The sequence below is a fragment of the Notamacropus eugenii genome, chromosome 7 (assembly GCF_028372415.1).
Source record: "Notamacropus eugenii isolate mMacEug1 chromosome 7, mMacEug1.pri_v2, whole genome shotgun sequence".
In the NCBI taxonomy this organism is placed as follows: domain Eukaryota; kingdom Metazoa; phylum Chordata; class Mammalia; order Diprotodontia; family Macropodidae; genus Notamacropus; species Notamacropus eugenii.
The window spans coordinates 167,098,226-167,111,685 of record NC_092878.1 but is presented as its reverse complement, the minus strand read 5'-3'; the positions used below and the strand labels follow the sequence as shown (position 1 = coordinate 167,111,685).

General features: G+C 47.3%; 1 protein-coding gene across 9 annotated transcripts in view; it reads left to right on the top strand.

Moving 5' to 3' along the window:
* WRN (WRN RecQ like helicase) overlaps positions 1-13,460 on the top strand; it is a 79,979-nt gene that overhangs the window by 19,427 nt on the left and 47,092 nt on the right. For 8 of the 9 annotated variants that reach the window (XM_072625475.1, XM_072625474.1, XM_072625472.1 and 5 more), the window contains 6 exons: positions 641-710; positions 3,160-3,274; positions 6,223-6,610; positions 10,876-10,956; positions 11,422-11,551; positions 13,306-13,381. In XM_072625475.1, coding sequence (XP_072481576.1) covers positions 641-710; positions 3,160-3,274; positions 6,223-6,610; positions 10,876-10,956; positions 11,422-11,551; positions 13,306-13,381 — 860 coding nt within the window. Of the gene's footprint in view, positions 1-533; positions 556-640; positions 711-3,159; positions 3,275-6,222; positions 6,611-10,875; positions 10,957-11,421; positions 11,552-13,305; positions 13,382-13,460 lie in introns of those variants that run through there. The other variant, XM_072625479.1, reaches the window with a different exon arrangement.

Sequence of the window (13,460 nt, the reverse complement as noted above, 5' to 3'; positions counted from 1 at the left end):
GCAAGACCGACCTCTGAACCACCTGTGGTTCCACCTGGGTGACCCTTGGCCAGCCCCTTCACTTAACAGGGCAGCCTGCATTGGCAGAGGGCTCTTCCTTCACTGTAATGGTGTTTCTGTGTCCACAGCCAAGGAGATAGATGGGCCTGTGATGGGGTCACAGAATCAAGGCTTTGTTTTTGTTTCTTAAGGTTCATCTCTTTATGTCAAATTCACTCTGTTTACCTACTTTACCTATTTTACCTAGGGCATCTGTCTCAGCAGTGGAGTCCCTTGTGCTGGGCATCTAGGGCAGCCTTTATCTTGAGCAGGAAAATGGGTTGCCCCTTTTCCCATGTGTGCTTTTTGGGAAATCCCAGGCCTTTGTGGTGGCCCTTAGGGAGAAGTACTTGGCAGGATGGGAGGGAAGTAGCCCTGGGATGTGAGTGCAAAGTCTCTGTGGTGTTGGCAGCTTTGCATGGCCACTGTGAGAGATCCAGCCAGGACATGGGGTGCTGCACTGATGAAGATGGGCAGAATTTGGATCTGAGCCTGTGCCCCACACTGGACTCTTAGGTATTTTTCCCCCAGGACAGGACAGATTGACATAAAAAAGATCTATTTTTGAACACTTCTATAATTTTTTTCTTTATTGTTGTAGGCTAGTCTCATAGTTTACCAAAAATTAGAAACCTTAAGTGGATCTGCACAGATGCTGCTGCCAAAAACCGGTGAGTGGTTTTATGAGCTCCGTGGGACAGAATGGGCAGTATTCTGAAATGTGTCCCCAGTAAGGAGGGAGGGTGTGCATGGTGCTTGAGGGTGCACGTGGTGCTCTGCTGGCTGCACGTGGCAGCTTGGGTTTGTGTCTTCACTCTTTCCAGTGGCACCAGGCACTGGCAGAGAGGTCAGCAGCAAGCATTCAGCTGGTAGTTTTGGTACAACTGCTCTGTCCCAGGCCCTGGGGACACAGAGGCCTCGAAAGGCACGGTCTTTGCCCCTGAGAAGGAGCCAGGCCATTTATGGTTAAAAGGGCCAGCTATGCTGTTGGACAGGGTCATAGGGCAGCTCCCCAGGGCCTCCCTGAAGTGCCTGCTTTTCACTTTGTCCAGCTGGAGATGATAAGGTCAGTGTGCCAGACTCAGAGTTCATTGGTTGCATATGGAATTTTCCCCTAAATTCTTATGGCTAAAATGCTAACCAGACCCAGTGGTTTGGCTGTCTATACCTAGGCCACTGAAACAGGAGCCTGGTGTGACTGCCTGCCTGATTGAGGATGTTCCTGCTCACCCGAGCTGTGCCTCGGATGGACCTATAGCCCATCTCCTCTGTCTCACTGCTTCCATGTGTGGGGTCCTTGTACTGTATCCAGAAGAAAATATGGACAAAGTGCTTAGCACCGTGCCCAGCACTCAGTAGGTGCTCAAGAAATGCTTATTCCCTTCCCCTTGGTAGAAGTACTGCAACCAGAAGCATTCATCACTTGGTGGCCAATGGTGGCAGCCTGAATGCTCATCCCAGCCAAGTCCTTTCTTTGCTGGCTCTGTCGGGGAGGGCTGCTCAGCAGAGTTGATGTTGCCTTGGTCCAGCATTCCTGGGATGCTGTGCTACAGCACAGAGAACAGCGCTCTGCTGTGCCTAGGTCCTTGTGGCTCAGTGCTGACAAGGCCTCTTGGTTGTATTGAAGGGACTTTATTCCATCCTGTTCTCCATGAAAACAGCACTCTGGGTTCTTCATCTTCTTTGGATGAGTGAAGCCTCATTATCCTGGGACCAGCAGTTTTGTGGTCTGGTATGACAAACTGGAGACAGGAATGAGGGAGGGGAAGCCTTGGGTCCATGTGCCAAGGGCACTGGAACCCTCCCCAGCACCCTGCCTCAGTCTTAGTTCTGTGCTCACAAACAGTGGCTGCTCCAGGATCAGGCAGTCCAGGGGCTTAGTCTCAGTAGTCTTAGTTAGAATTTACCTTTTATGTGTATTTTGTGTGGGAAATGAGTTACTTTCCTTTGGGTGTCATTTTTGCAACTTTCCTTCCTTGTTTTAGTGATATTTTCCCCTTCTTTTGAGGGCTGTGATGTAGAGAAGAAAACTTAGGAAATGAGGGCTTCTGACTTTTAAAAGCCCCTTCAGAAGGTAGGCTGTGAACAGTAAGCAAGCTGAAAAGTGAGTTGTAGACATGAAGCTTTCATCTGATCAATGTCTCTGTGTAGACTGAATTTGAGACAAATTGAGAGCATTCATGCTTTTGTGCTCTTTTGTCTTTGCGTCCCTGCGCTGATAGAAGTCAGCCTTTGAGTCAGGAAGACATGGGTTCCAGTGAGTGATCTGGGGAGCGTGATACAGAAATGAAGGCGTCCCTGGCCCCGAGGTGTTTGTGGTCTGATAGGCTGGTGTTGCCATACGTGGAGGCTCAGAGTGGCCTTGGAGGATGGGGCATGGTTACAGGGTGGCTGAGTGATGTCCTCAGTGCATAAGCAGTGGATGGATGAGTGAGCAGCAGGCTGCCTGGTTAGCCCTGGCCCGGGGGAATGTTCCCCAGGCTCATAAAATCACAATTCTTGCCCAAATGCCACCAACCCGACCCCAGCTATCCCCGTGCTGGCCTGGATGCAGTAACAGCTGTGCAGAGATTTGCTGAAGTGACTGTCGGGGAACTCTGGGGACTGTTGTGACCTGGATCTTGGGGGGTCTCCATTCTTGATTCCAGGAGGATTTGAGCTGGGTTTGCTGTGAACTCTCTGAGCATGTTAACAGTTCCTTCCTCTTGGATGAGATTGCCTCACAGCTGGGCCCCTCTTAAACTGCCCTGGTCCTAGCATTTTTCTAGATTAGTTTGGAGTCTAGGTTAACTTTAAAAAAGATAATTAGATCCTCCTAAGCATGTTTTTAGAGCAAATTCAGTTACAGGAATAAGAGGTGCACCCCAACACTGTGCAGAAGAACTCTGTAGAGCGAGAGAATGTGTGTCTTTGGCTGGTGAAACAAACCTTTCTTCTCTTGCTTCTGTCTCACGGGCACTGTACTCATCTTGGCCTGCCATCTATAACATCCTTGCTAATGAATGGGAGGGAGAAAAGGGCATGCAGGTGACTTATATTAGCGCAAAGACCCTGGTGCTGGGGAGCATACGTGTTGACAACATGGTGTTCTGGCTGATGAATATAACCCTGATTTTCCAGAGCTGGACCAGTTTCCTGAGGAGGTGAAGAAACAATTGCTGTCCCTCTCTGAAGAGATGGTAGATCTGACCACGAGTGTTTCCCGTACTTGGAGACCCTGCAGTGAACCACAGAGGCAGGTCCTTTCTTACTGCTCAGTCTTGTCCTCTTTATGCCGGGTGTGTGCACTGGGTTTGGAAGGTGGGCTGCGGGAGAGTTGGCTTACCAAGCTCCGATTGGTGAGGAAATGAGAGATTGGCATCTCCTAGTGTGTGTCTCTAGTCAGAGAGGGTGAAGATACTCACACTTTTCCGTAGGATTGGGCACAGTTTCTGGAGACGTGTGGTTGGGGGCAGTAAGAAAGCACATCCAAGAGTCATGTCTTTGGCCTAGAATAAGGAATCTCTTAGCCTCTGGCTTCCTTATTTAATTGTGGTCCCGACTGGCAGCTCGGTGGCACTGGTCCTGTACCGGGAAGGCCTGGGTTCAGATCCAGTCTCATACAGCTGGACATCTCACCTCTGTTGGCCTCAGTTTTCTCATCTGTAAAGTGGACATTATAACAGCACTTGCTCTTAAGATGGTTCTGAGAGTAAAATAAGATATTTGTAAAGCTCTTTGCAGACTTTTTTTAAAAGAGAAAAAATATGTTTTATTTTTTCTCAATGACATATAAACACAATTTCTTAAAACATTTTTTAAAATCTTGAGTCCTATATTCTCTTCCATTTTCCTCCTTTTCCCCTTCCTTGAGAAGGCCAACAGTTTAACATGGATCATGTATATGCAGTCATGCAAAACATTCCACTTTGCAAACTTTAATGCATACTAGCAGTGCTAAGTATTATTCCTCAGAAATGGTCTCTGTAAAGCGTTTCCATCTCAAATTCTGTGTCCCAAAGTGTACGCTCTTCTCCTTCTCAAACTCACCCATCTTCCCAAGGTGCCTGTTTCCATTGAGAGCCAGCCCCCTTCTCACTTCCCATCAGGCCACCCTTCCCAGAGCCTCACGTGGTTGCTCCTTCCTGCCCCTGGGGCTTGTCCCTCCCTGATGCCACCTCTTCTTTCCCACCTGTCCTTGGCTCCCTTCTAGACCTCCTCCTGCCCCCGTGCTGGCCATCCCTTCCCTCCGATTGTGAGCTTCTCCAGGACAGAGCCTGTTGCCTTTCTCTGTCCTCCCAGAGCTCAGCTGAGCTCCTGGCACAGAGGTGCCCAGGAAGTGCTCCTTGCCATTCTCCTGGTTGCCCATTTGCAGCTGTGGTGTTGTCCTTGACTTTTCTCACCTTATATACCCAGGCAGCTCCCAGACCTTCTCCTTGATACGTCTGGGGCCTCTCTTCTGCCCAAGAAGTCAAGGCATGAGAGTGGAGCCTCACACCCCCTCTTGCCTGATCTAAGCCAGAGCTGCTTCTTTGGCCATCCCTGTCTGGGTCCCCCACAGTTGCCAAAAAGGATTTTCAGTAAACTCAGATCTGTTCGTTCCCTAATCAAACATTCCACTGATTCCCTGTTACTCTAGGATCAAACAGAAATTCCTGTCTTTGGCCTTTAAAATCCTTCACAACAGCCCCTTCCTCCCTTTTCAAGCCCTTATCACCCCCTTCCACATGTTCTGGGGCCTGTGTTTTGTGTCTTGTTACATCTCCTACCTTTGTGGGAGGGGGCGTTTACCCCTAGTCCTATTTCCACGTGCCAGAGTCTCTGAATGCACAGTAAATCCATGCTCATGGGTGGCATTATTGGTTACAGTGTGAGAAGACGACAGAGTAGATTCATTTCTGCTGATGAGTAGAAGAGGATCCGGGCAGAGTGCTTGTATTGTTTGTTCTTTCATGAATTCAAGGGCTGACATCTTACTTGCAGTGAGCTCCTGGATGGAGCATAACCTTCAGCCTGAGAGAAATTAAAGAGTTCCTCCAGGTAGATGAGGGAATTGTCCTTCTGGACTTTACTCAGAGCCTACTTACTCTTTTCTTACTCACTGTTCTTACACACTTGGAGATCTGACTTCCTGATCTCCTGATGTGGAGGAGGCATCCTACCAGGAGGCTCACCCGCTAACACTTGACAGTCAAGGTGGAGATAATCAGCTGAAAGCAGACCTCACCATTCAGAAGCACAAGGCACCAGTGTCTCTTACTGGTGTCACTGCATCATCAAGCATTTATTAGGCACCTTTGATATGCTTGGTGTAGGGGATACAGAGGCGAAAATGGGATCATCTCTCTGCTTCAGTTGCCTGTGTCCTCTTAGGAGAGTTTGCATGTCTAAGTATACACACAATAAAACACCTGTATTTGGAGGGGTGAAGAAGGAGGAGACGAGTATTTGTGAGGGACCAGCAGGCACTTCCTGCCCAAGGTGCTGTAAGTTGCATTCAGAGAGAACAGGGATTTGGAGGCAGAAGTGTGAGGGCAGCATCGCAGCCCAGCGACAGTGCAGAGGCCTGAACTGGAACAGGATTGGCTCTTGTGCCCTGCAGTGGGGTAGGTCCCTTCACGTCTCCTGCCTTCAGTCAGAGCCCTGGCCTGTCCAGTCAGGACGTGGGCCTTGCTGACTCCCAGCCAGCTCGTTAGGTGCCCCATCTGAATTGCAGGATTCTGTGTTTATTAAAATGATGGAATTCTTAGGAAAAGTGAAATTCGAATTCCGTCTTAGACAGCTAGAACTGGTTTATGGATGACCAGAGTCTGTTGCTGATACATATCCCAAACTTTCCCAGAGCTTTGAGCTCTGCTGCCATCAATCACCTGGCATTTCTGTCAAGCCCCACCTCCCAGGTTGTGTGGGAGGGGCCTCTGTCCTCTGTGGTGACCCTAAATGTCCTCTTTTCCATGCTGACGTCCACGTTCAGTTTTCATTCTCCCTTTCAGAAGCATGTTCTTGTTGGTGTCATTGGCAATGACAGGACTTGACAAAATCTGGGGCACTCCTTTGTGGTCCTTGGGCTGGAACCTTATGTCTTTGTAGAAGCAAATGGGGGACAGGGAGCACTTGTTTTGAGGGCTCATTGTCATCACGGAATCTTGATAGTGGCCATGCAGTTAATCCTGTGATGTTTATCTCTCCCCACCCACTCTATAGAGTTACTGAGTTACTGAAGAGCCTTTCAGAAGACCTGGGGGCATTAAGGACTGCGCTGCTTGGGGCTCCCAACTTGGAGAGCCCCCTCAGGGACCCCCCATCAGATGAAGACCCTGCCGCTGGGGATGAGCCGAGGAGAATTGGAGAAAGGTTACAGGCCTCATCATGTCGTGGAGAATGGGCTGCAAATGATGGTGGAGGAAATAGGACAGACGACACAGTGGGCCTGAGTACCGATGGATCTGAAGGTGGACGGGAGGATCCGAGACCCCAGGAAACCAGGGAAAGGGTTTGCTTGATGTCCCTGGATGTGACTGAATATGAGCTTCAGATGATGGAGCAGCAGGCGCGGGAGGAAATGAACGAAGCCACATATGTGTCTGATCAGGTACTTCCTGTTACCGTCATGGAGGGCTGAGGTCCTCACGGATGTTACTTGGTGGCATCCGTCATGTTAGGGGAAAGATAGGAGAAAGCCCTGTGCAGGTTGGCACCTACCTTAGTGGCTATGAAGTTAAGACACACAGGCTGTGTGTCTGCCTCAGGCCTTGGTCTCAGCCTTTGGCCAGGACCCCGGCCCTTTCTCCCGCTGGATGCTTCATGTTTGCACACAGGCAGGAAGGTGATGGGCTGTACCCCTTTCCTCTTCCATTTTCTGTCAGTGTCTGGTCACCCTGATGTCACTGAGCCCTTGCTAGGCCAGGTTGTCTTCTAGGAATCCTCCTGTGACCTCTGATGATGACCTGTGGATCATTACTCCTGTTGACCTCTGTTTACTTTTTGGTGTTTGGTGTTTCTCTTGGCCCTGGTGCCTGTATTTCACAGTTGTTTGTCTCCTTTGGTCTTTTCCTCGGGGCTAGGCCAGGGTGGGCCCTAGGGCTGAGTGGGCTGCTCAGATGGTCCCAGCTTCCCTGGCCTTCATGGTCATTTTCCTCAGTCCGCTTGTCATGACAACATCACCCAAAGATAGAGAGATTCTTTGTCTTGGCCCCTGTAACAGCCCGCACCCTGGCACATGCTGGAGGGCCTGCTGTACAGGTTCTTAGATCCTTTTCTGAAAGCAGCTTTTGAGGGGTCAGCAGTCTTACTTTAATTACATATACCAGTAGAGGAAATACGGTAGGACCAGCAGACAGGGCTTCCACCTGCCTGTCATCACCAGAGTGAGAAGCACCGACACCTGGCTTTTCAGAGTCTCTTTTGGCACAGGATCCTTCTAAAAACTAAGCCCCAAAGCACAACCACACCTCAGAGTATGCGTGCTCTTTCAGGGCTGGAGGGCAAGACCCTCTGACCCTGTGCCTCATTAGAAGTTAACCAAAGGTGTCTGAGGCCTATTAGTGGGCCGGGAAGATCTTTAACTCTTCTCCCTCCCATTAACCTTACGTTAACCTTGCAGCCCCTGGAGACTTTGGCTGACGCCTGCTTCTTTTGGCTTCAGCTTCAGATGGAATGTTCTGGCTTCTTTGCCTCCCTGAAAGCATGTGTGAAATTCATCCTTTTGTCTGATTGTAATTGCTGCCTCGACTTTCCCCTCCACTCCAGGAATTTCAGTTTCTAGGTGATTTGCATGATGAGATGTTTTGCCTCCAGGGCCCACAAGCCGATTTTGTGAAATTCAGGCTCCAGATGTCACTATGGGCTCGGTCTTTGATTTAGAAAACAATCTTAAAGGCAATCTGAATTTCTCTTCTTTTTTTTTTTTAAATTATTTTATTTGTTTTCAGTGTTCTACAGTCACTTCCATATATCTTAGATTTTTTTCCCCTCCCTCCCTGAGATGGCATACAATTTTATATACAGGTTCTACACACATATTCCTATTAAATACATTTTCACCTTAGTCATGTTGCATAGAAGAATTAAAATGAATGAGAGAAATCATAAAACAAAACAAAACATAATACAAAAGAAAACAGTCTGCTTCATTCTGTGATCGAATTCCATAGTTCTTTCTTTGGATATGGAAGGCATTTTGGCTCAAGAGTCCATTGGGAATGTTTTAAGTCCTTGCGTTGCTGTGAAGTTCTAAGTCTACCAGAAACATTCCTCACACCCTGTGGTTGTTTGAATTTCCATTCTTTTCCTCTGGAAGTTCTTTTTTTTTAATTCCAGGAGCTTCTGTCTTTTTTCCCCCAATATATTTTCTGTTAATATTTTATTAATTTGAAAAATCAGTAGGAATTGTCTAGATTATTTTTTCCCTTTTTAAAAAATTCTGTTTATTTTTTATTTTCCCTTTCACTTTTCTATTAAAAAACTCAAAATTAAGTAAGTTTAAAGTTTGTTATAAGTGTTTTGGTAACTACAGTAATACCTTCTATTTGTCATACTGAATTGCATGGGATTCTCTGCTATTTTCAAACTTTTCTCTTGCCAGAATTTCAAGAATAGTTATTAAGGAGCAAGAATTCTGACCACTCCACTTATCCAGATGTTTCATGTCTGAGGAAGGCTTTTAAAAAGACTCTTCATTGTGTTTGTGTAATTATTTATCAATACAACTTCTCAGAATCTGCTAAAAAACAGTAAAACCTGTCTGTTGAAAAACTGTTATTTTTTATGGTCATTTTTAAGTCCTTTCTGGCCTTCTTCTGGAGACAAACCTCTCTAGACTTACCTCGGTTGTTCTTCTGATATAGTTCTAGTAGGCTGTCTTTAATAAAAAGTGATAAAGAATTTGAGGGATTGATTTAAAATGTCCATGAGGGAAAGATGTCAAATGATTGGCATTGCTGAGAGATGTTGAAGAGTGAGATCCCATAATTATTACTCCCTAGGCTTCATTTTTGTGAATGAGCTACATGTATCAGTTAGCCGGCATTTAGGGAGCAGTTGTATGCTCAGCTCTGTGCTGGGTACTGAGACAGAAATACAGAAATGAGGTAATCCTAGGCTCCTAGATTAGATGCCATCGTATCCACCCATATGCCTCCAATTTTACAGATAAGAAATTGAGGTCTGGTGAGTATCAGATTCTCACACTCCAAATTCATTAATCTTCAGGCCCAAAGAAAGTACAGTTAGCCTCAGGCTCTGAGTGGCTTTGCTCTCTTTTTTAACCCATGTCTGAGGCAGAAAATTCAAAATTGCTGGTGGGGGGGGTAGGAGGTTTGTCTTTGGGAGCTTACATGCTATCAGGGGGAGGCTGTTTGTGTTCTGAGATTCGTGGGAGATGCTCAAGGATAGATTTTCGGGGCCCATGAACTTGGATAGGAAAAAATGACATCCTTGTTTTCAGTAACTCCCAGTGGAAACAGCATTTCCTTCATTACTCTAAGAAGGAGTCTAGGCTTCCCTGGCATCCCAAAGGAGTCTGTAGCACAAATAGTTAAAGAACCCTTGGACGTGTGTGTGCTCGTGTGTGCACCTCCAGGGCATATCCTCTTTTATGTTATTAAAAGGAAATTGGCAGGCTTTGGCAATTAATATAAGCAGAAGACATTTTAGGTGTCTTAAAAGTGTAGAGAATACAGGATCCTACCATACAGATTACTTCTTGATGAGGAAAAGCCATTTGTCTTGGTAGAAGCAGTGGTGACTTTCCGGCTTTCCTTTCCTCCTACATGGCTTAGGCTCAGAATCTGACCACGTTGTATTCTCCACTAACCTTCAAAATTACTTTGCATTTACTTTGTCTATCTTGTGAGTATCCTGACTTATATACCCCAAGTTTATTCAGTCACTCAGTAAACTTTAAGCTTGGACCTTGTGCCAGGCATTGTGCTAAGCCCTGGGGATACAAGAAGAGGCAGAAGACAAGGTTCTCTCCTCGGTGAGCTCATTGTCTAATGAGAGAGAGCCAGGCAGCGCACAGACAAGGCTATGCAGAGTGAAGAGGAATAGACGTTTGTGGGCCATTTATGGCTATATAGATGGTAGGGTTACAAAGATGAGTGGTGAGCCTCACGGTAGCTTACGGGAAGCCAATCCTTGTCTTTTCTGGCTAAGCCATAGCTAGGCAGTATACCTTTGTCCAGTTATCACAGAGTGGTTCCAGAGTTCATGGTTCCTCAGTTTTTACGTGCGGCTTAGAACGTGAAAGCAGACGTTGCTTTACGTTATTGTGCCCTCAGGGAAAAGCCGTTCTTCTGAAAGTCAGAACGAACTGATTTCATGTGCTGTCCGTGATGCTCGGGCGCTTTGGGATCCGGGGCAGGTGACCAGCTCTTTGCGTCTGTCATGTTGCTCCCGGTAGTGTTCTCAGGCTGGAGGAGGCAGAGCTATCATTGGTCCCCTTTGGCTGGAGGAATTTTCTCAGATGAGTTTTCCCATATCAATGAAGTCGCTCCTCTCGATCCATTCCTATCTGGATGCCCGCACTGTGATGGCACGTAGCAGGTGCTTAATGTGTGTTTATTGAATGAATGAGTGAGTTCCTTACCATTCCACTGACACTTTGATTGTTGCTTATGTTAAGGAACGAGTGTATAATTATTTTTTGTAAGTGGAATCAGTAGTAAAGGAGTTTTGGGAGTGCGATGGGGCCTGGAGGCAGGAGGACCTGAGTGCGAATCCAGCCTCAGACACTTCCTAGCAGGGTGACCCTGACTGCCTCTAAAAACAAAACGAGTAGTCAACGGGCTTGGTAGGAAAAAAGTCAGAACGCTTGAACTTCAGATCCCAGAAGGAATCATTTGTTTTTCTCCCCAGGACCTGGTTTCCGTGATGGATGCTCATGATGTTTCCTGTGTTATTGAGAGTGATGAAGATCTGGAAATGCAGATGCTCAAAGTATGTTGTGGTTCTGCCATCACATTGAGAAGTGAGTGGATGTTGTTGTGAAGGCGCTGGGCTGCACTGCCCCCTCTGAGGGGCTCCTGAAAGGACTCCAGCCCGCTGGAGGAGCTGGCCGAGGGGAAGCCGTATGTCCTTTCACCTGGGCTCTTGTCCCAGTACCTTCATCTGGATGTGGTGCTTCTTTGAGCCAGTGACTTATTTAAAAATATGAATTGGGACACGCAGCATTTTTACTGAGTTTCATCAAAGACAAAGTTTGTTCTAGAAGCCACTGTATTGTAGCTCCCTTCTCAGGGATTCTTATGGCATTCTTCTGTGTTAATCATGGTTGGAAATCATTCCTTCTTGGGGGCTCGGAAGCCTGTGTTTTGAGGAGAGCCCCCAGGCTCCTGGGGGTCAGGGCTAGTTTGGGGAGGAAAATGAGGTGGTCGTAGGGCTCATTTGCTTTTCTTTGTTCAGTCTTTAGAAGACTTGGACTGTGACAAGTTGAAGCAGAATGTCTCAGAGTTGCCAGAAACAGAAGGGAAGGCCGGAGTTGCTGCTGATGAGGGAGAGGAGGAAGCTGTTGAAGAAGAGGAAGATGAATGGGGTAAAGGAGGATGGGGTTGTCCTTGTTGGTGTGTATGTGCGTGTGCATGTGTGTGCATGTGTGTGTGTACAGTTTGAAGACAGGCTTCCTTACTTACATCTTCTGTCATAGTTTGCCTCCCCTGATTAAAATTTACTCAGCCTACATTGAGGAGAACTTATATTTTTTTTTAAAGGTAGATATGGGGAGGAACAGGAGAAATCACCTTGCATAGTGCTGCCTTCCATGGCCACCTTAAGAACTAGGTAGCACCCCTATCATTTGCATTTTAGGAACAGGGTGCAGGGACAGCTGTATTCCAGCCTGGAGTTGGAACCTCAGTCTTCATTTTACATCTTCCTCCAAGGCCGCACTGACTACAGACACTGAAAGAGTGTGGCTGTCGAGGTGGGACCCAGCATTCTGTCTTACGTAGTTGTCTTCCTGATCTTAGTCCAAGGAAAGGCTCATATTGGATATGTTGTAAAGAGGGAGTGAGATAGTTGTTGCTTTCCAGGACTTGGTGATTTTGGACATTGACAGGACGGAATGGGGTGCAAGCTCATTTTCATACTAGGCATATGGGGAGCAGCAGGGCTGCTCTGCCCTGCTGTCCTGGGAGCTGGCTTTGACTCCCAGCTCTCCCCTCCTTCTCTGTGTGTGACCTGGGGCCAGTTAATGCCTCTCTTTGGGATCCTGGTCCCTCATCTGTAAAGGAATCACACTGGCTCCTCTCAGGTCTGTGGCAGCTTTGACATCTTGGGATTCTCATTGAGAAATCTTTCCTGATTCAGTTCAGTGGGCTGATGGAGTGCATGAGCTGAGGGGATAGGGGGATGAAATCCTTGAGGCCTGTTAAGTTCTCTTTTCTTGTATGGGCTGAGTGAATCATGGGATGCTTGATTAGCCATTCTGGACCTCTCCTAAACCAGAGTAGGGCTTTCTGTTTAGGAGCTGCTGAATGAAACAAAGCAGGTGCTGGCTGCCTCTCTGTAGGCCTGGCTGTGAACCAGGCCTCTGGAAGTGCTTGTTGATTCTTGAGTCATTTGGCAAAGTGTGAATCTGCTCTATGCTGAGCAGTGGGAGGTCAAGGGGCATCCAGTGAATCCTGGGGTGTTACCCTGACCTCAGGGAGCGTCTTGTTAAGTTGGGCAACAGACTGGCCACCCTGAGGGAAGGATAAAGCAGCCGGTGGGTGTGGGGCCCCTCTCTGCTTCTGACCTTGGCATCCCTCTGAGCTCTCTGGGCCTGGCTTTTTCTGCCACTAAAATCATTCATCAGAGCCTCGGTATTATTGCCTAGTGGGAGGACGAAGAGGAGGAGGAGGAAATAGTGAGTGGGAACAGGTTTGAGGAGGGAGGAAGCATCATGAATTCTGAAGCAGCAAGTATGGATCTGTGTCAGACACTGGGACATCGTCTGGGAGAGGGGTGGCAAGGGAGCTTTGAGAGTTTGGCCAGGTTGGAGGTCTCCAGTGGGGGCTGGGGGGGCCTGAGATGATTACTAAAGCTGCAGCATGTTTGTGATGGGGTGTTGGACAGTGGGAAAGAAGCCTAGAGTGTGGGTGGTGGTGGGACATTTGGACTTTGATCCGAAGGCATTGGGAAGTGATCCAAACCGCATCTGGTGAAGTCATCCCCAGGGAGGGGGGATTTGAAGCAGGGATACTGGATTTTTCTTTCCTTTTTTTTAAAAAAAGGATAAAAGTTACATTTCCTCTCCTTACCTTAAAATATTCTTCTGTTTGAACTTAAATTCAAATATTTTGTTTTAAGACCCCTCGTTGCCAACGCCTACGACTGAGCAAGTCACTTGCTTGAAGACCTACTTTGGACATTCCAGCTTTAAACCGTGAGCATCATGTTATTTAACTCAATGACTTTTTCTTAATGAGGAAAAATGCAGAGAAAAATGCATACCCTTCATCTTG